Genomic DNA, 16,335 nt, shown 5'->3' with positions numbered 1-16,335 from the left:
TTATTGCGATGTTTCCTTTAAATACTTTGATCAACACTCTTTAAATAAAACCCTAGCCTATGTTTACTTCCTTAGAGTCCGTTTGGTAGAAGCCGCCGCATTTATTGTACCCTAGGAGGGCGGGCTGTTACAATATCCTCTTCGTCGCTGCGAGGAACAGGGACATAAAATCTACTATCATCATCCAGCCGGTTGATGATTTTGACATGCCTAAGCTGAGGCACCTTCCAAATATCAAAATAATAATCCCAACCTGTCTTATCTATAATTAGTGTCTGCAAATTCCAGAGAAAAGAGATGGAAGAAGGAACTTAAGTTATATGATATCTATCAACCCCAATAATAAGAAGACGTGAGTTAACTCGCGTAAGAAATTCCTTCTTATAATATTCAGTGTCTACGTAAAACATAGATACCCTCAACGACCTAAAATTATTCGACAAATCCGTTGGAGCTCTCCCAAAGAAAGAGCGGACAAGTGGTGCGGATTTCAGAGATTGAATGAGTTGGGTTGGATATTCCCATTGTTGTAACCTGCTTGCAATACGGTGATAAGGATATATGCCCTCTAGAATGCTCTTCTCTTCCAACACATATAGAAACTTCAGTTTTCGAGCTTCTTTCAGACACACATCCCTCAACAGGTCATGCATTTTCAATTATTTCAGTTTCCCGCAATGCCTGCGCTTTTCAACTATAAGGAGATTTCTAGCAACAAGTTCTTCTACATACTTTTCTGCTGCCTCTTCCAAACTTTTCCCATTAATTGGTTTTACGAATCCTTCGGCACCCAAATCTAGGATGAGTTCTGATACTCGAATCTCTTCATCTTCAGCATATCTTCCGAAATAGAGAAAACATGGTTTTAGATGAACTGGCACATTATTATAACTCATGTATAATATTTGCAAGCATCTTTCATTACCCTCCAAATTTACAATTGAACTTAAATTTTTTTCAAACAATCCCCAACTTTCTTTTGTCCGTTCAGACTTTGATAAGAGCCCCCCTATCACAACAACTGACAATGGAAGTCCCTTAGAACCTCTCACAATCTTCTTTCCAATGTCTTCCAACTCAAGAGGACAACTTTCTTCCTCAAACATAGTTTTGGAAAATAGATTCCAACAAGCATCCTCATCCAAAAATTTCAGATCTAGACCATTGGAGTAGTTAAACTGAGATGCCAAGTTTGATAGCCTTGTCGTCACTACTATTCTACTCCCGTTTCTATTATCCGGGAAGAAGCTTCTAACTCGATCCCATGATTCTATGTTCCACATATCATCGATTACAATAAATACTTCCTTCCAAACAAATACTTGTACAAATGATCTCCTAGCTCATATTCACTTAAATCATCCCCCTTCCCCATGCCTACTTGATCATGAACTTGTCTAAGAATTTCTTTTGCATTATACTCTTGAGAAATTGTAGTCCATGCAAAAACATCAAAAGACTCCTGGACAAGTGGACTTACATAGATATTCCGAGCAAGAGTGGTCTTGCCTATCCCACCCATTCCAACAATCGGTAGAATTTGGCGCTCCCGTGCATCTCCAGTGATCTTGTCCAACATTTGATACAAGACATCATCAAAACCAACCATTGTAACCTCACGAGCAGCAGAAGCAGATCTAGACGAGCCTACAGCAGCAGCAGTGCTCACAGACTTTACGATGTGGAGTGACTGGAATTGATCTTGGAGTACCATATTCTCAATATCTATCTTGATCAAATTCATGTTTTCTATCACCTTCTTCAGACCTGTTTAAAACCAATGACTTGATTAGAGATTTAAGGGATTGATTACTTGAGAACCAAAATCATGAGTATATAGAGTATAAGGATTCGAACAATCAACAATACCTTGATAGAATGCAAATGAGCTTATGTGTTCTACATCAGTTTCTGATCGAGCACGAATTTGATCGACAATATAGGACTCGATCACATCTTCAGCTTCATAAGCTGCTTGAGCAATGCGACTCTCCCAGACATCTTCTTCTTCGGTGTAGCCACCGTGGGGAGAATAGCTTTCAAGAATTTTTTTTTAAGGAAGTAATAAGTCGAGTGAGAGATTCAACCTGATTTTGGTAAATGAAAATTGGAGAGTTGGGAAGAGTTTGAATTTGATCTATAATATGCATCACAGAAACTAGAGCTCCATAAGCAGCCATTTCAGCTATTTTTTTGTGCTGGGTTTGAGAACTGAGAAGCAGAGAGTAGGAGATTTCTATAGCTTTAATTCGTTGGTTGACTCAAGATGATAAGAAGAGGAATTCTTTCCACTTATACATAATCCTACTCAAATATCTTAAAACCAAAATTAAAAAATGCAGAAGCTTAATGGGCTAAAAAATTTCAATCTGTTGGCCCAATAAGGACCTAAAAGATACATTTAATTGGGCTAACAAAACACGGCCCATTAGGACCCATACTAACATTAAAACCCACAAAATAAAACATACTACTACTAGTATACTACGTTTTTTGGAACATTTAAAAACTATATATACCCACTTAAAAAATGCAAACAACAAACTGAAGGCATATATACTCTAGAAAACCAAATAAAACAGGTAAGAATTCAAACACAAATATGTACTATACATAATAAAAATCCAATAAGGTTGATCTCTTACCGCACAAATTTTTCATCTACTTATCATATGTGTAGGGATCAGACTAGGGACAGATTAACTAATTATCAAGATCTCTTTGTTCTTCATTAAGGGAGCTCAGTCAAACTCCAACCAAGCGACTGATATGTACAACAGATTACAAGGAAAAACCCCTTATAACTATTACAATTACAATAACTAGTTCTAGCTAGGGTTCTTGAGTAATCTTGGCATCTTGATACACCTGCACACTCAAGAAACTTGTTAGTATAACAACACAAGATCCTTGCGGATCTAAACAACAACTAACAAGAGAAGAACAAAGCAAATCAGAATAGATCACAAAATATGGCTCAGAACCCGCCACATAGCCCAGATATATTCAACTAGAACCAAATCCAAGGGAGCACCGATGAATCGACTGGAGTCTACCCTCACACCGTGAATACCTTCACCACACATCCCCTTCACACCGGATTAGGTCACTGAAACCACCTCAAAACAGAAACCCTAATTCTCACACCACAAGCAACCGAAGCAGTCGCCTTCCTAACAACTCAACACTTGATTATTCACACAAGAATGGTGAAGAATCTCAAGGAATCAACCGGAGAAGCCATCGAAGAAGCAGAGAGAAGACGGAGAGTTTTAGAGAGTAGAGAGAGAAAGAGAAGTGTATGGAATGAGAAAGGAAAGCGGCTCACCCTCTCACATAAACAAACACACCAAACAAACCCTCGATCCAACGGCTGAGGAGCACAATCTGAATGAAAGGGACATGTGGCAGAAATCCAGAGGCATCACTTAAGTGATTGGGCTTCTGGGCTAAGTCCAGTAAGGGTAAAAGCCCAGACACAAATTGAATCAAGCCCAAAGAATAATGGTCCACATAAATTCAACATACTCCACCTTGGACTCTTATTCTAGGAAACCAATCTTGGGCTAAAGGCTAAGGCATTTCTCATCATAGCCCACAAGGTTAGTTCCTGAGAGAGCATAAAACTCATTAGTCAAGGAAAAAACCAAAGCATTGCCTAACAAGATCACAAGAAGATCACCAATGGCAAACCAACTGGTCTTTTAGGTCTTTCATGCCTAGTGATCTCCAAGAGCCAAGGCTCACAGAGTCAACTAGGACTTACCCCGGGACATGCACATGCTAACCACAATCAAAATGCAAAATCCTAATGCAAGTGAGCAGTTTATCAACAGATAAGCATTTAGTTCCCATATCAGCAGGGTTTTGTCAGTGTGCACTTTTTGAAGAAAAATTTCACCTTTTTCAACAATATCTCTAATGTAATGAAATCTCACATCAATATGTTTTGTCCTATCATGGAAAACAGGGTTTTTACATAACTAAATAGCAGATTGAGAATCAGAAAACACAGTAGGAGAATCATTCACAAACTTAAGTTCAGAGAGAACTCCCATTAACCATACAGCTTCTTTCATTGCCTCAGTGATAGCAATATATTCTGACTCCATAGTAGACAAGGCCACTATATGCTGTAGCTGTGGCTTCCAACTAACACATGACCTGCACACGGTAAACACATAGGAGGTAGTATACTTCCTCTTATCCCTGTCATTAGCATAGCTGGAATCCACAAAACCAGTTAGTAAAACACCATAGAGTAACACAACCCATACTTGGCAGTGTGCTTAAGATATCTCAGAAGCCACTTCAAAGCCTCCCAATGGACAGAACTAGGATTTGCCATATATCTACTAAGGTAAGACACAACATAGGAAATGTCAGGCCTAGTGCTAACCATCAAGTACATCACTGATCCAATAGCATTAACATAAGGGACTTTCTTCATGGCATCAATATCAAACTGAGACTTAGGGCATAAATCTCTACTCAACATAAAATGGGTAGCAAGGGGAACAGAGGCAGGTTTAGCATCAAACATGTTAAATTTCTTCAACACTTTGTACACATAAGGTTCTTGATGCAGAACAAGAGAACAAGTTTTCCTATCTCTCTCAATGCATATGCCAAGAATTTTCTGAGTATCCCCTAGATCTTTCATGTCAAAATTATCACTCAAAGAAGATTGCACAACCTTAATAGTTTTCAAACAAGGTCCCATGATCAGCATATCATCCACATACAACAAAAGAAACACAGGAACATAATCAAGGTCTTTCATATACAAGCAAGCATCAAAGGTACTTCTTACAAAACCTAACTTATGCGTACAATTATTGAACTTGATGTTCCATTGCCTGGGAGATTGCTTCAAACCATACATGGCCTTTTTCAACAAACAAACATGATTAGGAAACTTAGGATCAACAAAACCTTCAGGCTGTTTCATGTAAATAGGTTTATCTAAGTCACCATGCAAGAAGGCAGTCTTAACATCCATCTGTTTTAATTCCCAATTAAAATGAGCACATAAGGCAAGCATTAATCTCACAGTGGTAAATTTAACAACAGGGGCAAAAATCTCTGTGTAATCTACCCCCTCTTGTTGGGTAAAGCCTTTTGCCACTAGTCTAGCCTTGTACCTAAGGCCCCCCACCTCATTTTTTAATTTGTAAAGCCACCTGCAATCTACCACAGAAGCACCAGGAGGCAAAGGTACAAGAATCCAGGTAAGGTTAATTTTCAGAGTATGCATCTCCCCCAACATGGCTTTATGCCACTGACTCCAGAATTTAGATTTAGTAGCCTGCTTGCAAGTTTGGGGTTCATCCCCATCAGACTCATGCAAATTGAAAGCTAAGTTTATAAGAACAACTAGACCAACAAAGCCATCAAACTTGACAGGTTTCTTTACATTAGTTCTTCTAGCTCTATCTCTAGCAAGCACATAATCCTGTAAGTTAGGAGCACCAATGGCATTCTGAATACCAGCAGGACTATTAATCACATTTTGAACAGGGACAGAGGGAGCATTTCTAGCAAGACTATCATGCATATCAAGCATATTGTCACAAATATTTTGGGCAGGCACATTATCATGAACAACATTTGGGTGTCCTTCATCAGGAGTCTCATTAGGTATATAGGCTGGATAGGTGTTCCAGAAAGGCTGCTTCACCTCACTTGGAGCATCATTGAGAGGCTCCACAGCAGTGAGTGAGCCTGTGGGCTCCACCTCATTAAGAGGCTCATTGTCCACATCTATGGGATTTGGGATACTTGTCAATCTTAAGTAGGGGAATTCATCTTCATTGAAGACTACATCCCTACTTATTATGACCTTAAACCCAGGTTCATCTCTAAGCCAGACTCTATAACCTTTAACACCCTCAGGGTAACCTAGAAAAACACATTTCCTAGACCTAGGCTCAAGTTTATCAGACTTGGTATGCACAAAAGCAGAACAACCAAAGACCCTTAGGTGAGAAAAATTAAGAGGTTTTCCATAGAACACATATTCAGGACACTGACCAACCAGAGGCACAGAAGGAGACCTATTTACCAAATAAGTAGCAGTTAATAAAGCCTCACCCCAAAACTTTTTAGACAAACCAGACTTAGATAGCATGCATCTTACTTTTTCAAGAAGAGTTATGTTCATTCTCTCAGCAACCCCATTTTGCTGAGGGGTATATGGCACAGTTTTATGTCTTTTGATTCCAAAACCATCACATAAGTCATCTATCTGATTATTACAAAACTCCAGGCCATTATCAGTTCTAATAGCCTTAATTTTCTTACCAGTTTGAGTTTCAATCAAGATTTTCCAAGTTTTAAGTTTTTCAAAAACATCAGACTTATGTCTCATCAAAAAACACCAAACTTTTCTTGAAAAAATCATATAAGAAATAAACACATCCAGAGTGAGAAGACACAGAAGCAGGACCCCAAACATCCATATGCAAGTATTCCAGAATGCATTTACTCACATTAGCAGGTGCAGGAGTAGAAGGGAAAGAAACCCTATGCTGTTTACCCAGCACACAAGAATCACCAAAAGGCAACTCACTATGGACATCATTATCAGACAGGAATACTCAGGCCTTTAGCACTTAAGTGACCTAGCCTATTATGCCACAACATGATTCTATAAGTTTTAACAACATTGGCATAAACTTTTTCACATGAAAGAGGCACATCAGTACATACATATAAACCACATTTTTTCTTAGCTTTGAAAAGGCACATTGATCCTTTGCAAATTTTCATATAGCCTTTCCCCCACTTTCCCCCTATACCCTTATTTTCAAGAGCAGTACAGTACATCAAGTTATAGCACAGATCTGGGACATATCTAACATCCTTCAAGTTCAACACATAGCCATTTCAAACTTCAAACACACAGTGCCAATACCAAGAATTTCACATTTCTTGTCATCAGCCATTGGCACAAAAGTTTTAGTTATAGGCTTCAGCTCAGAAAACACTTCCTTGAAAGGACCCACATGATAAGCACATCCAGAATCACATAGCCAGTCATATATAGTAAAAGGACATGCAATGGAAGCATTCACAAAAGGCAGATCATGCACCATGAACACAGAATCATTCATATTATCATACATAGCCACATTGACAAGAGGTTCAACCTGGGAATTATTGTTCTGGAATTTATTCTTTTTAGGTTTAGTGCACTCCTTTTTATAGTGCCCAACATCCCCACAGTTAAAACACTTCCTATAGGTCTTAGGATCCTTACTTCTGGACCTAGATCTATACTTTTTCTTGCCATTATTACCTGAGTTAGAGCCACCACCTGATTCATTTCCCCCTCTGGTTTTAGACCTACCTCTAACATTAAGCACTTTGTTATAGGCATTCTTATCAGCAGCTCTTTCCCTAAGTTCAAGTTCCTTAGATTTAAGGGAGCTAACTATCAAATCCAGAGGAGCAGAGTCCCTGCCATACTTAATGGCAGCTTTAACATCACTATAGGAATCAGGACTGGCATTCATTAGGGCTATACTAGTGTAAGCATCTATTGTTGTATCACCAGATCTTTTAATATCTTGAACTAGCTTCTGAAACCTATCAACATTATCATCTATGTCCTTGGCAAGATCAAGCTTAAATTTAAACAATTTTTCAAGCAAATACATCCTTGAGGACATAGAAGTTTCAGTAAACAGAGTATCAAGTAATTTCCACATTTTAGAAGCAGATTCAACATGATCAACTTTCCTAATCACAGAATCAGACAAGTTTAGCACAATAGTAGCCCTAGCCAATTCATTCATCTCATCTTTTTTATCATGAGCAGTATCCTCAGGTAAAGAACCATCAACAACCTTGAAAACTTTTTGTTGAATCAAAACACACTTTATTTTCTGTTTCCAAATAGCGAAATCATTTTTACCATTATAAGGAACCAAACCCACAGGCTGAGACATTTTAGCAACAATTTTTGCAAGAGCACAGGAGGCAAAACAGAAACACACAAACTTGCACACATGACAACACAGAGACATCCACCAGCAACACAAGAACAGATACAGGGCTTTCACACAACAGAAAGGATCTCAAATCCTTTACTGTCACGAGCAACACTGGCCAAGGCTATCCCAGCTAGTAATCACTCACTTCTGGAGGGCGCAGGGGGTCACTTGGGCAGTATAAAATGCTTGGTGGTCAAGTAAAATGAGATCACAAGATCACAGAGAAACAAGAATCAGCGGAAGCAACACAGAAACAGAAAGCACAAAGAGTCCTAAGTCTTTGCCAGAGGCTATCTACCAAAAAACAAGATCCCAAGCCTATAGTTGGCACTAAACAGAAAAGTAAAACCAGGAGATCAAGCCAATTTACCAGAGCGAACCTTCACTCGAAGGAGGATTCTACTTGCCCACCTCCTTAAGCGACTTGGCGTGCCGTCCTAGTCCCCCGTGGCTCTGATACCACTGTAGGGATCAGACTAGAGACGGATTCACTAATTACCAAGACCTCTTTGTTCTTCATTAAGGGAGCTCAGTCAAACTCCAACCAAGTGACTGATATGTACAACAGATTACAAGAAAAAACCCCTTACAACTATTACAATTACAGTAACTAGTTCTAGCTAGGGTTCTTGAGTAATCTTGGCTTCTTGATACACCTGCACACTCAAGAAACTTGTTAGTATAACAACACAAGATCCTTGCGGATGTAAACAACAACTAACAAGAGAAGAACAAAGCAAATCAGAATAGATCACAAAATATGGCTTAGAACCCGCCACATAGCCCAGATCTATTCAACTAGAATCAAATCCAAGGGAGCACCGATAAATCGACTGGAGTCTACCCTCGCACCGTCAATACCTTCACCACACAGCCCCTTCACACCGGATTAGGTCACTGAAACCACCTCAGAACAGAAACCCTAATTCTCACACCACAAGCAACCGAAGCAGTTGCCTTCCTAACAACTCAACACTTGATTATTCACACAAGAATGGTGAAGAATCTCAAGGAATCAACCGAAGAAGCCATCGAAGAAGCAGAGAGAAGACGGAGAGTTTTAGAGAGTAGAGAGAGAAAGAGAAGTGTATGGAATGAGAAAGGAAAGCGGCTCACCCTCTCACATAAACAAACACACCAAACAAACACTCGATCCAACGGCTGAGGAGCACAATCCGAGTGAAGGGGACACGTGGCAGAAATCCAGAGGCATCACTTAAGTGATTGGGCTTTTGGGCTAAGTCTAGTAAGGATAAAAGCCCAGACACAAATTAAATCAAGCCCAAAGAATAATGGTCCACATAAATTCAACAATATGAATTTGAAGGTCTTGAAGGCCGAGTTCCTCTTGCTCCTCCTTTATTGTTTGAGCTGAAGCCACCACTGAGTCACTACAATCTTCGACCATAATTGAGTGAAGTGTCGGTATGTCTCCAATGCAAGAAGGAATCTCCCTCAACCTTTTTATATGGCCAAGATGAAGGTGCTCAAGGCGTGGAAAGTGGGTGTTGTCTGTGATCCACCACTCTACATCACATTCCTCAATCAGCAAGAACTTGAGATTCGAGAATTGGTCTTCAAATGTTTCCCACTTAGACCCAATGAAGGCGCGCCATTTGAGCTTGAGAACTTGAAGAAGCGGCAACGGGCCTATTTTTGTCTTCATGTCTTCCCAAGGAAGATAGGTATCTACTAATGTCAACTTCCGGAGAGAACATGGAAAGCTCACTTCTCGCACCCACTGGATGTATTCTCTAGAAGACATAAGGCTAAGAGATTCGAGCTTGCAGAGGCAACAAATATTGTAGAGTTGGTAATCATCTTCTTCATCTTCTCCTCCTTTTCGATAGTTTTTTTGATAGCACAACTTCAATTTTTTGATATTAGGGATTCTTTTAAGCACCCCGGCACAAAACTTGAGATCGGACACAATATAAAGTGACTGTAGGTTTTCCATCACCATATCCTCTTCGTCACTGAGAGGAACGGGGACATAAAATGCACAATCATTATCCACCCGGTTGATGAATTTGACATGCCTAAGTTGAGGCACCTTCCAAATATCATAATAATAATCCCACCTTGCCTTATCTATAATCACTGTCTGCAAATTCCAGAGAAACGAGATGGAAGAAAGAACGTTGGTTAAATAATATTCACCAACCCCAATAACAAGAACACGCGTGTTAACTCGCTGAAGAAAAATCTTCTCATAATTATTCGACAAATCCGTTGGAGCTCTCCCAAAGAAAGAGCGGACAAGTGGTGCGGATTTCAGAGATTGAATGAGTTGAGTTGGATATTCGTGTTGTTTTAACCTGCTTGCAATACGGCGATAAGGATATATGCCCTCTGGAACGCTCTTCTCTTCCAACACATATAGAAACTTCAGTTTTCGAGCTTCTCTCAAACTCACATCCCTCAACAGGTCATGCATTTTCAATGATTTCAGTTTCACGCAACGCCTGCGCTTTTCAACTATAAGGAAATTTCTATCAACAATCTTCTACATACTTTTCTGCTGCCTCTTCCAAACTTTTCCCATTAATTGGTTTTACGAATCCTTCGGCGCTCAAATCTAGGATGAGTTCTGATACTCGAATCTCTTCATCTTCAACATATCTTCCGAAATAGAGAAAACACGGTTTTAGATGAACTGGCAAATTATTATAACTCATGTATAATATTTGCAAGCAACTTTCATTATCTTCCAAATTTACAACTGAACTTAAATTGCTTTCAAACAATCCCCAACTTTCTTTTGTTCGTTCAGATTTTGATAAAAGCCCCCCTATCACAGCAATTGACAGTGGAAGTCCCTTACAACCGTTCACAATCTTTTTCCCAACATCCTCTAACTCAAGAGGGCAAGCTTCTTCCCCGAACACAGTTTGGCAAAATAGGTCCCAACTGGCAAACTCATCTAAAAATTTCAAATCAAGACCACTGGAGTAGTTAAAATGAGACGCCAAGTTTGATAGCCTTGTCGTCACTACTATTCTACTCCCGTTTCTATTACCCGGGAAGAAGCTTCTAACTCGATCCCATGCTTCTATGTTCCACATATCATCCATTACAATAAAATACTTCCTTCCAAACAAATACTTGAACAAATGATCTCCTAACTCATATTCACTTAAATCATCCCCCTTCCCCATGCCTACTTGATCATGAACTTGTCTAAGAATTTCTTTTGCATTATACTCTTGGGAAATTGTAGTCCATGCAAAAACACCAAAAGACTCCTGGACAAGTGGACTTACATAGATATTCCGAGCAAGAGTGGTCTTGCCTATCCCACCCATTCCAACAATCGGTAGAATTTGGCGCTCCCGTGCATCTCCAGTGATCTTGTCCAATATTTGATACAGGATATCATCAAAACCAACCATTGTAACCTCACGAGCAGCAGAAGCAGATCCAGATGAGCCTACACCAGCAGCAGTGCTCACAGACTTCTCAATATCAGATATTAATCTGATAAGAACAGATACTACACTTGATCTTAGCCAAAAGGCCGATAAAGGTATTATGTACGAGTGAGATTTATCACATCACAAACTGCAAAGAAGACTGTATAGCACTATTCAGGCACACCACAAAGTAACATGATGCACATTTCAATCCACAGTAGCTATACACTTCAATTGAACAAAGGTCACATCTTCTCTTGATGGAGAAGCTTAATGGGCTAACAATTTCAATCTCTTGGCCCAATAAGGATACACTCTTATTCCCACAATTATCATCTTTTACTTATATTTATGTTCTTCTATGTTTTAACTTTATTTGCAATTGTTATTTTGTAGGCTTTACATACATTGACTTCACCAACGCATTACTTACATTCAGTTCACACATTACAAAAAAGAAAACAACCTCATTTCATTACTTACATTCAGTTCACACATTACACCTTCTTACATGATCAAACCATGAAAACACTCATACTACTCAATCAAACCAATTAATGAAGAAAATTACTTCTTGCTATCCAACTCTTTCCTACCACAACTTAGGCACACAACAAAGTAACACAATCCACATTCAAGTCCACGTTCGTTATACACAATCTTATGACAAAGGCCACATTTTTTCTTGATAGTGACACAATTAATGTGAGAGGGTGATCAGGGTGAATCCCATTCAACTCGAACTGGCCCCCAAACTTGATTTCTGAACTCACCAGACGCAGCCTTGAGGCAATGAGTGTGGAAAGAAATGTCACATTGGCTACAGTAATACATCCACGTCCTCATACTCAATTCTACTTCATAGATAAAGAAGTCATCTTTAGTCCTTCTAACATACTTAAGAATAGCCTTGACAATTTTCCAATATTACTCACTTAGATTTTATTTGACCCTAGTACATAAGCTACATGTAGCCTAGTACATATCATAACATATATAACATATCCTATAGTTGAAGCATATGAGATCATTTTCATGTTGTTTCTTTCTTTGTCACTAGAAGGACAATCCTTCTTTGACAATTGATAGGCTATTTTTCGTCACTCGGATTTGATCACTTTTCGCACTTATTAGTTGAATATTTGCATGAGAAGATGCTATTTTGGCAGGGAATTGAGCTAATGGTTTGGAGGCATTGTAGAAAGGCATTTATGTTGAGTGATGCAAAAAGGAGGCAAAATGTGCAAAAATTGGAAGAAAAAATCGGAAGACCCAAACTGCCCAAGCTATTGGACTGGTCAGTTTGAACCTGACGGGAAAATGACTAAAGCCACTTCCACACACTTGTCAAGGACAATTCTCACTTGCTACACACGCCCATATCAGCCCCTGGAGAGTAAAAAAGAAGGAAAATATCTTTTATTGGATATATGTATTAAAAGTACTTAACTTTCCAAGAACAACTAATCACTCATCACTTTAACTTTAGTTTAGTTTAGCTATTTCTCTCTCTAGGAAACTTTTCTCTCTTCCTTAAGAAGAGAGATTTCAACTTCAAGGCTGCCAAGATCATTGTTCACCAGGGTGGAAGTAGTAGTAATTTAGTAGTAGTGTTTGTTTTGTCTAGTTGCTTGTTCTTGACTTTTGGAGTTCTTTGCATCAATCTAACTCTTAGTTATCGTTGTTGTTCTTGTTTTAAAAGCTTATTTCTAGTAGTAATTTCTCTAAGTGTTTGTGTATTTAATGTCCTTTAAGTTTAGCTCTTGTTTATTTTCGATTTTTAGCTTGTTGGTTAGCTCTAGTGCTTTTTATGTTCTTGTCTAGTTAAAACTTCTTTCAAGCTTTTAAAATCAGTTTCTCAAGCATTTTCTTTTCACCATGTTTAAGTGTTCTTGAAGCTTCTTTCTATCATGTTTAAGTGCTTTAATTTTCAGCTTTTCATTTGGTGTTTTCAATGCATGTTTATGTAGTTTCATTGATGATTTTATGTTTCCCTTGCATTTTAATTATGTAGGAGCCATCTATTCTTTCTCCTCCATAATTTCGTGCCTTTTAGTGTAGGATTAGTAGTTAAGATCAGCTTTTAGAAGTTAAGTTCTTTATCCATTAGTTGTAGGCTTTTATCCATTGGTTTTACACCTTGGGTAATAGGGTTTGGGAGACAAGAAGTGCATACTTTCTTTTCACTTTTTACAGCCTTTGCTTAGTTAATCCATGCACTCCACCTCCCATTTACATGTAATATATTTTACCTTTTAGGAGTTAATTAGTTTAGCCACTTTTAAGGGTCACAATCCTAGTTTTTTAGCTTTCTTTTAGGAGCCAACACTTAGTTTATTTTCCTTATCTTTTAACTTAGTCTCTTTTGATTTCTAATCTTAGGAATGTTCATGCAAGTTGCTGCTCTATTTTATTTCCCAAATAGTTCTAATTTTCGCCACTGCTAAGTTGCCCAGTTTAAGTTTAATATGTTTTCTTCTAATTGCATTTTATTTGCACTTTTAGTTCCTAATCTTAGCTTAAGTGTTATTCATATTTCGTAGTTCAGTTCCCACCCCCAGTTTAGAGCATGGCGGCATCGCCGAAACCACTCCTAAGTGTGGAAATACATAACGGATGCTATCGTTCCTCGTGGGTTCGACACCCTAACTTACCATATGCTAATTAATAGTATTTTGGAAAGTGGGAACTTATAAATCTTGTTGAATAGGAAGGAACACGTGCCTACGACACGCGTGCAAATTCTCCGACCTTTCAAATGTGGGGGATCATTTGTTATTTGTGGTGTTATTTTTCGTCGTTGTAGTATAGTGGTAAGTATTCCCGCCTGTCACGCGGGTGACCCGGGTTCATTCCCCGGCAACGGCGCCATTTGAAAGGTCAGAGAATTTGCACGCGTGTCGTAGGCACGTGTTCCTTCTTATTCAACAAGATTTATAAGTTCCCACTTTCCAAAATACTATTAATTAGCATATGGTAAGTTAGGGTGTTGAACCCACGAGGAACGGTAGCATCCGTTATGTATTTCCACACTTAGGAGTGGTTTCGGCGATGCCGCCACGCTCTAAACTGGGGGTGAGAACTGAACTACGAAATATGAATAACACTTAAGCTAAGATTAGGAACTAAAAGTGCAAATAAAATGCAATTAGAAGAAAACATATTAAACTTGAACGCAGACTGAGCAATCTGATAAACTGGGCAACTTAGCAGTGGCGAAAATTAGAACTATTTCGGAAATAAAATAGAGCAGCAACTTGCATGAACATTCCTAAGATTAGAAATCAAAAGAGACTAAGTTAAAAGATAAGGAAAATAAACTAAGTGTTGGCTCCTAAAAGAAAGCTAGAAAACTAGGATTGTGACCCTTAAAAGTGGCTAAACTAATTAACTCCTAAAAGGTAAACTATATTACATGTAAATTGGGAGGTGGAGTGCATGGATTAACTAAGCAAAGGCTGTAAAAAGTGAAAAGAAAGTATGCACTTCTTGCCAACCATGACGATAAGTTCTTGACACACAGGCTCGAGCAGGAGTCCTTCGCACGACAACATGATGCGCTGAATCGAAGGCTCGATGAAACCTTAGCCAAACTTGCGGTTGCCGGCTTTATGGCGACAAAGGAGCCGCCTGACCCTTCACCTGGAGCGACCGTGGAACGGGGATGGCAGCTACCGCCATCGCTTACGCAGGCACCGCCTGGAGTAGCACCAGCAGCCTTGCTGCGCCTACAAGTCGATCCTCCTCATTTCGACGGACAGAATGCAGCCGAGCGGATTTGTCATATGCAGTATTATTACAACTACTACTATACACCTCTATCCGATCGGTTGTACCTTACTCAATACTTGTTTGATCATCCGGCGTCAGAATGGATGGCACGCTGGACGGATAATAATGCCGGAAAAGGTTGGGACGATTTTCTATTGGCGGTCTACCACCGCTTTGCTCCAGAATTAACCAAGGATGAGGTTTCACATGTTGTTGATGATGATCAGTGGGTTGATCAGCCTTCAATTATGGAATCACCCAAAAACATTATTTCTAATGGAAATGGTTTTGATACAATCAATTGCTATGAGAATTCGGAAACTATTACCGAGGAGGTATTTGCTTCGGCATTCTTTGAGGAGGCAGGTTCTTGTGTAATGCAGCAACGCGCCACCTCCCAATCGACAATCCCAACGTCACTACTGTCCAAGATCAGGCAGCCATATTGTGAGTTTCCAGTTTATCGAGCCTCGGCTACACAAGATGTTGAAGTCGCACACTCGAAGCAGGTGATCAACGAGTCGATGGCCGAAGACATTGGGACGAGCCCAATTCTTTCTCTCATCAATGTTTCCAGCAACAGCGTCGTTCTTAATGATGATGTTACTCTTGATATTTCGAGAAACGTTGTCATTCTTCATCCGAGATCAGTGATGCAAGTGTTCGTCCCTCCAGATCATCACATGGCGTCACGCCCACTGCCCGAGGATCAACCTAATCCCTCATCCGAGTTCGGTGATGTTATTGAAGCTAAAGTGGGAGGTATGGTGGTCTCTATTTTATTTGACTCTGCGCAGCCTGCACAAATAGATGCTTTTCTTGCTGTCAAATCTGCTCAAATGGATCCACATTATGTAGCAAACTCTACACCATCTTATGGTTATTATTATATGGAGTCAGATCTGCAGAAGCAAGCTTTGCTTTGTGTTGCTGATCGAGATTTGTTCAGATTTAAACAACCACTCACCTCTGATGGTCGTTCGATCCCACCGCGCAATGTTGTGACATGTTTGGACAGCAGCTGTAGTATTCTCTTATATTTGATGGGTTCCTATCATGGGGATAGCGAATGGAGTTGTGATACTCGTCGATTTGGTGGAGACGACGGAGCTCGCATATTTGACCCGGGAGTTTTCAAGGGGGTTGAAACCATC

The 16,335-nt window shown here is 39.5% G+C and overlaps 3 protein-coding genes, 1 non-coding gene and 1 pseudogene across 4 annotated transcripts; 1 reads left to right on the top strand and 4 right to left on the bottom strand.

Moving 5' to 3' along the window:
• Positions 1–305: 305 nt before the first annotated feature.
• On the bottom strand, positions 306–2,046 carry LOC125205039 (disease resistance protein RPP13-like). Its single transcript, XM_048103837.1, has 2 exons — positions 1,870–2,046; positions 306–1,767 (listed from the first exon to the last, which is right to left on the bottom strand). The coding sequence occupies exon 2, from the start codon at positions 1,742–1,744 to the stop codon at positions 1,292–1,294; it is 453 nt and encodes a 150-aa protein (XP_047959794.1). The 5' UTR covers positions 1,745–1,767; positions 1,870–2,046; the 3' UTR covers positions 306–1,291.
• A 7,227-nt stretch (positions 2,047–9,273) lies between these two features.
• LOC125206538 (putative late blight resistance protein homolog R1B-16) lies at positions 9,274–10,434 on the bottom strand. Its single transcript, XM_048105784.1, has one exon. It carries the CDS (start codon positions 10,432–10,434, stop codon positions 9,274–9,276), a length of 1,161 nt encoding a protein of 386 aa, XP_047961741.1.
• A 58-nt stretch (positions 10,435–10,492) lies between these two features.
• On the bottom strand, positions 10,493–11,881 carry LOC125206537 (putative late blight resistance protein homolog R1A-10). Its single transcript, XM_048105783.1, has 2 exons — positions 11,877–11,881; positions 10,493–11,474 (listed from the first exon to the last, which is right to left on the bottom strand). The coding sequence occupies exons 1-2, from the start codon at positions 11,879–11,881 to the stop codon at positions 10,493–10,495; spliced, it is 987 nt and encodes a 328-aa protein (XP_047961740.1).
• Positions 11,344–11,527, bottom strand: LOC125208689 (annotated as a pseudogene).
• A 2,325-nt stretch (positions 11,882–14,206) lies between the features above and the next one.
• Positions 14,207–14,278, top strand: TRNAD-GUC. The gene has a single exon. It is a non-coding gene; the product is annotated as a tRNA-Asp (tRNA).
• Positions 14,279–16,335: the final 2,057 nt, after the last annotated feature.

This window comes from Salvia hispanica, chromosome 2, assembly GCF_023119035.1.
Source record: "Salvia hispanica cultivar TCC Black 2014 chromosome 2, UniMelb_Shisp_WGS_1.0, whole genome shotgun sequence".
NCBI classification, from domain to species: domain Eukaryota; kingdom Viridiplantae; phylum Streptophyta; class Magnoliopsida; order Lamiales; family Lamiaceae; genus Salvia; species Salvia hispanica.
Note: the sequence above shows the minus strand (reverse complement) of the source record. Positions and strands in the feature narration are given on the sequence as shown.

Bases quoted from the DNA above. Each gene is read 5' to 3' on its own strand.
- LOC125205039 (XM_048103837.1), bottom strand. From the start codon at position 1,744: ATGAATTTGATCAAGATAGATATTGAGAATATGGTACTCCAAGATCAA.
- LOC125206538 (XM_048105784.1), bottom strand. From the start codon at position 10,434: ATGCATGACCTGTTGAGGGATGTGAGTTTGAGAGAAGCTCGAAAACTG.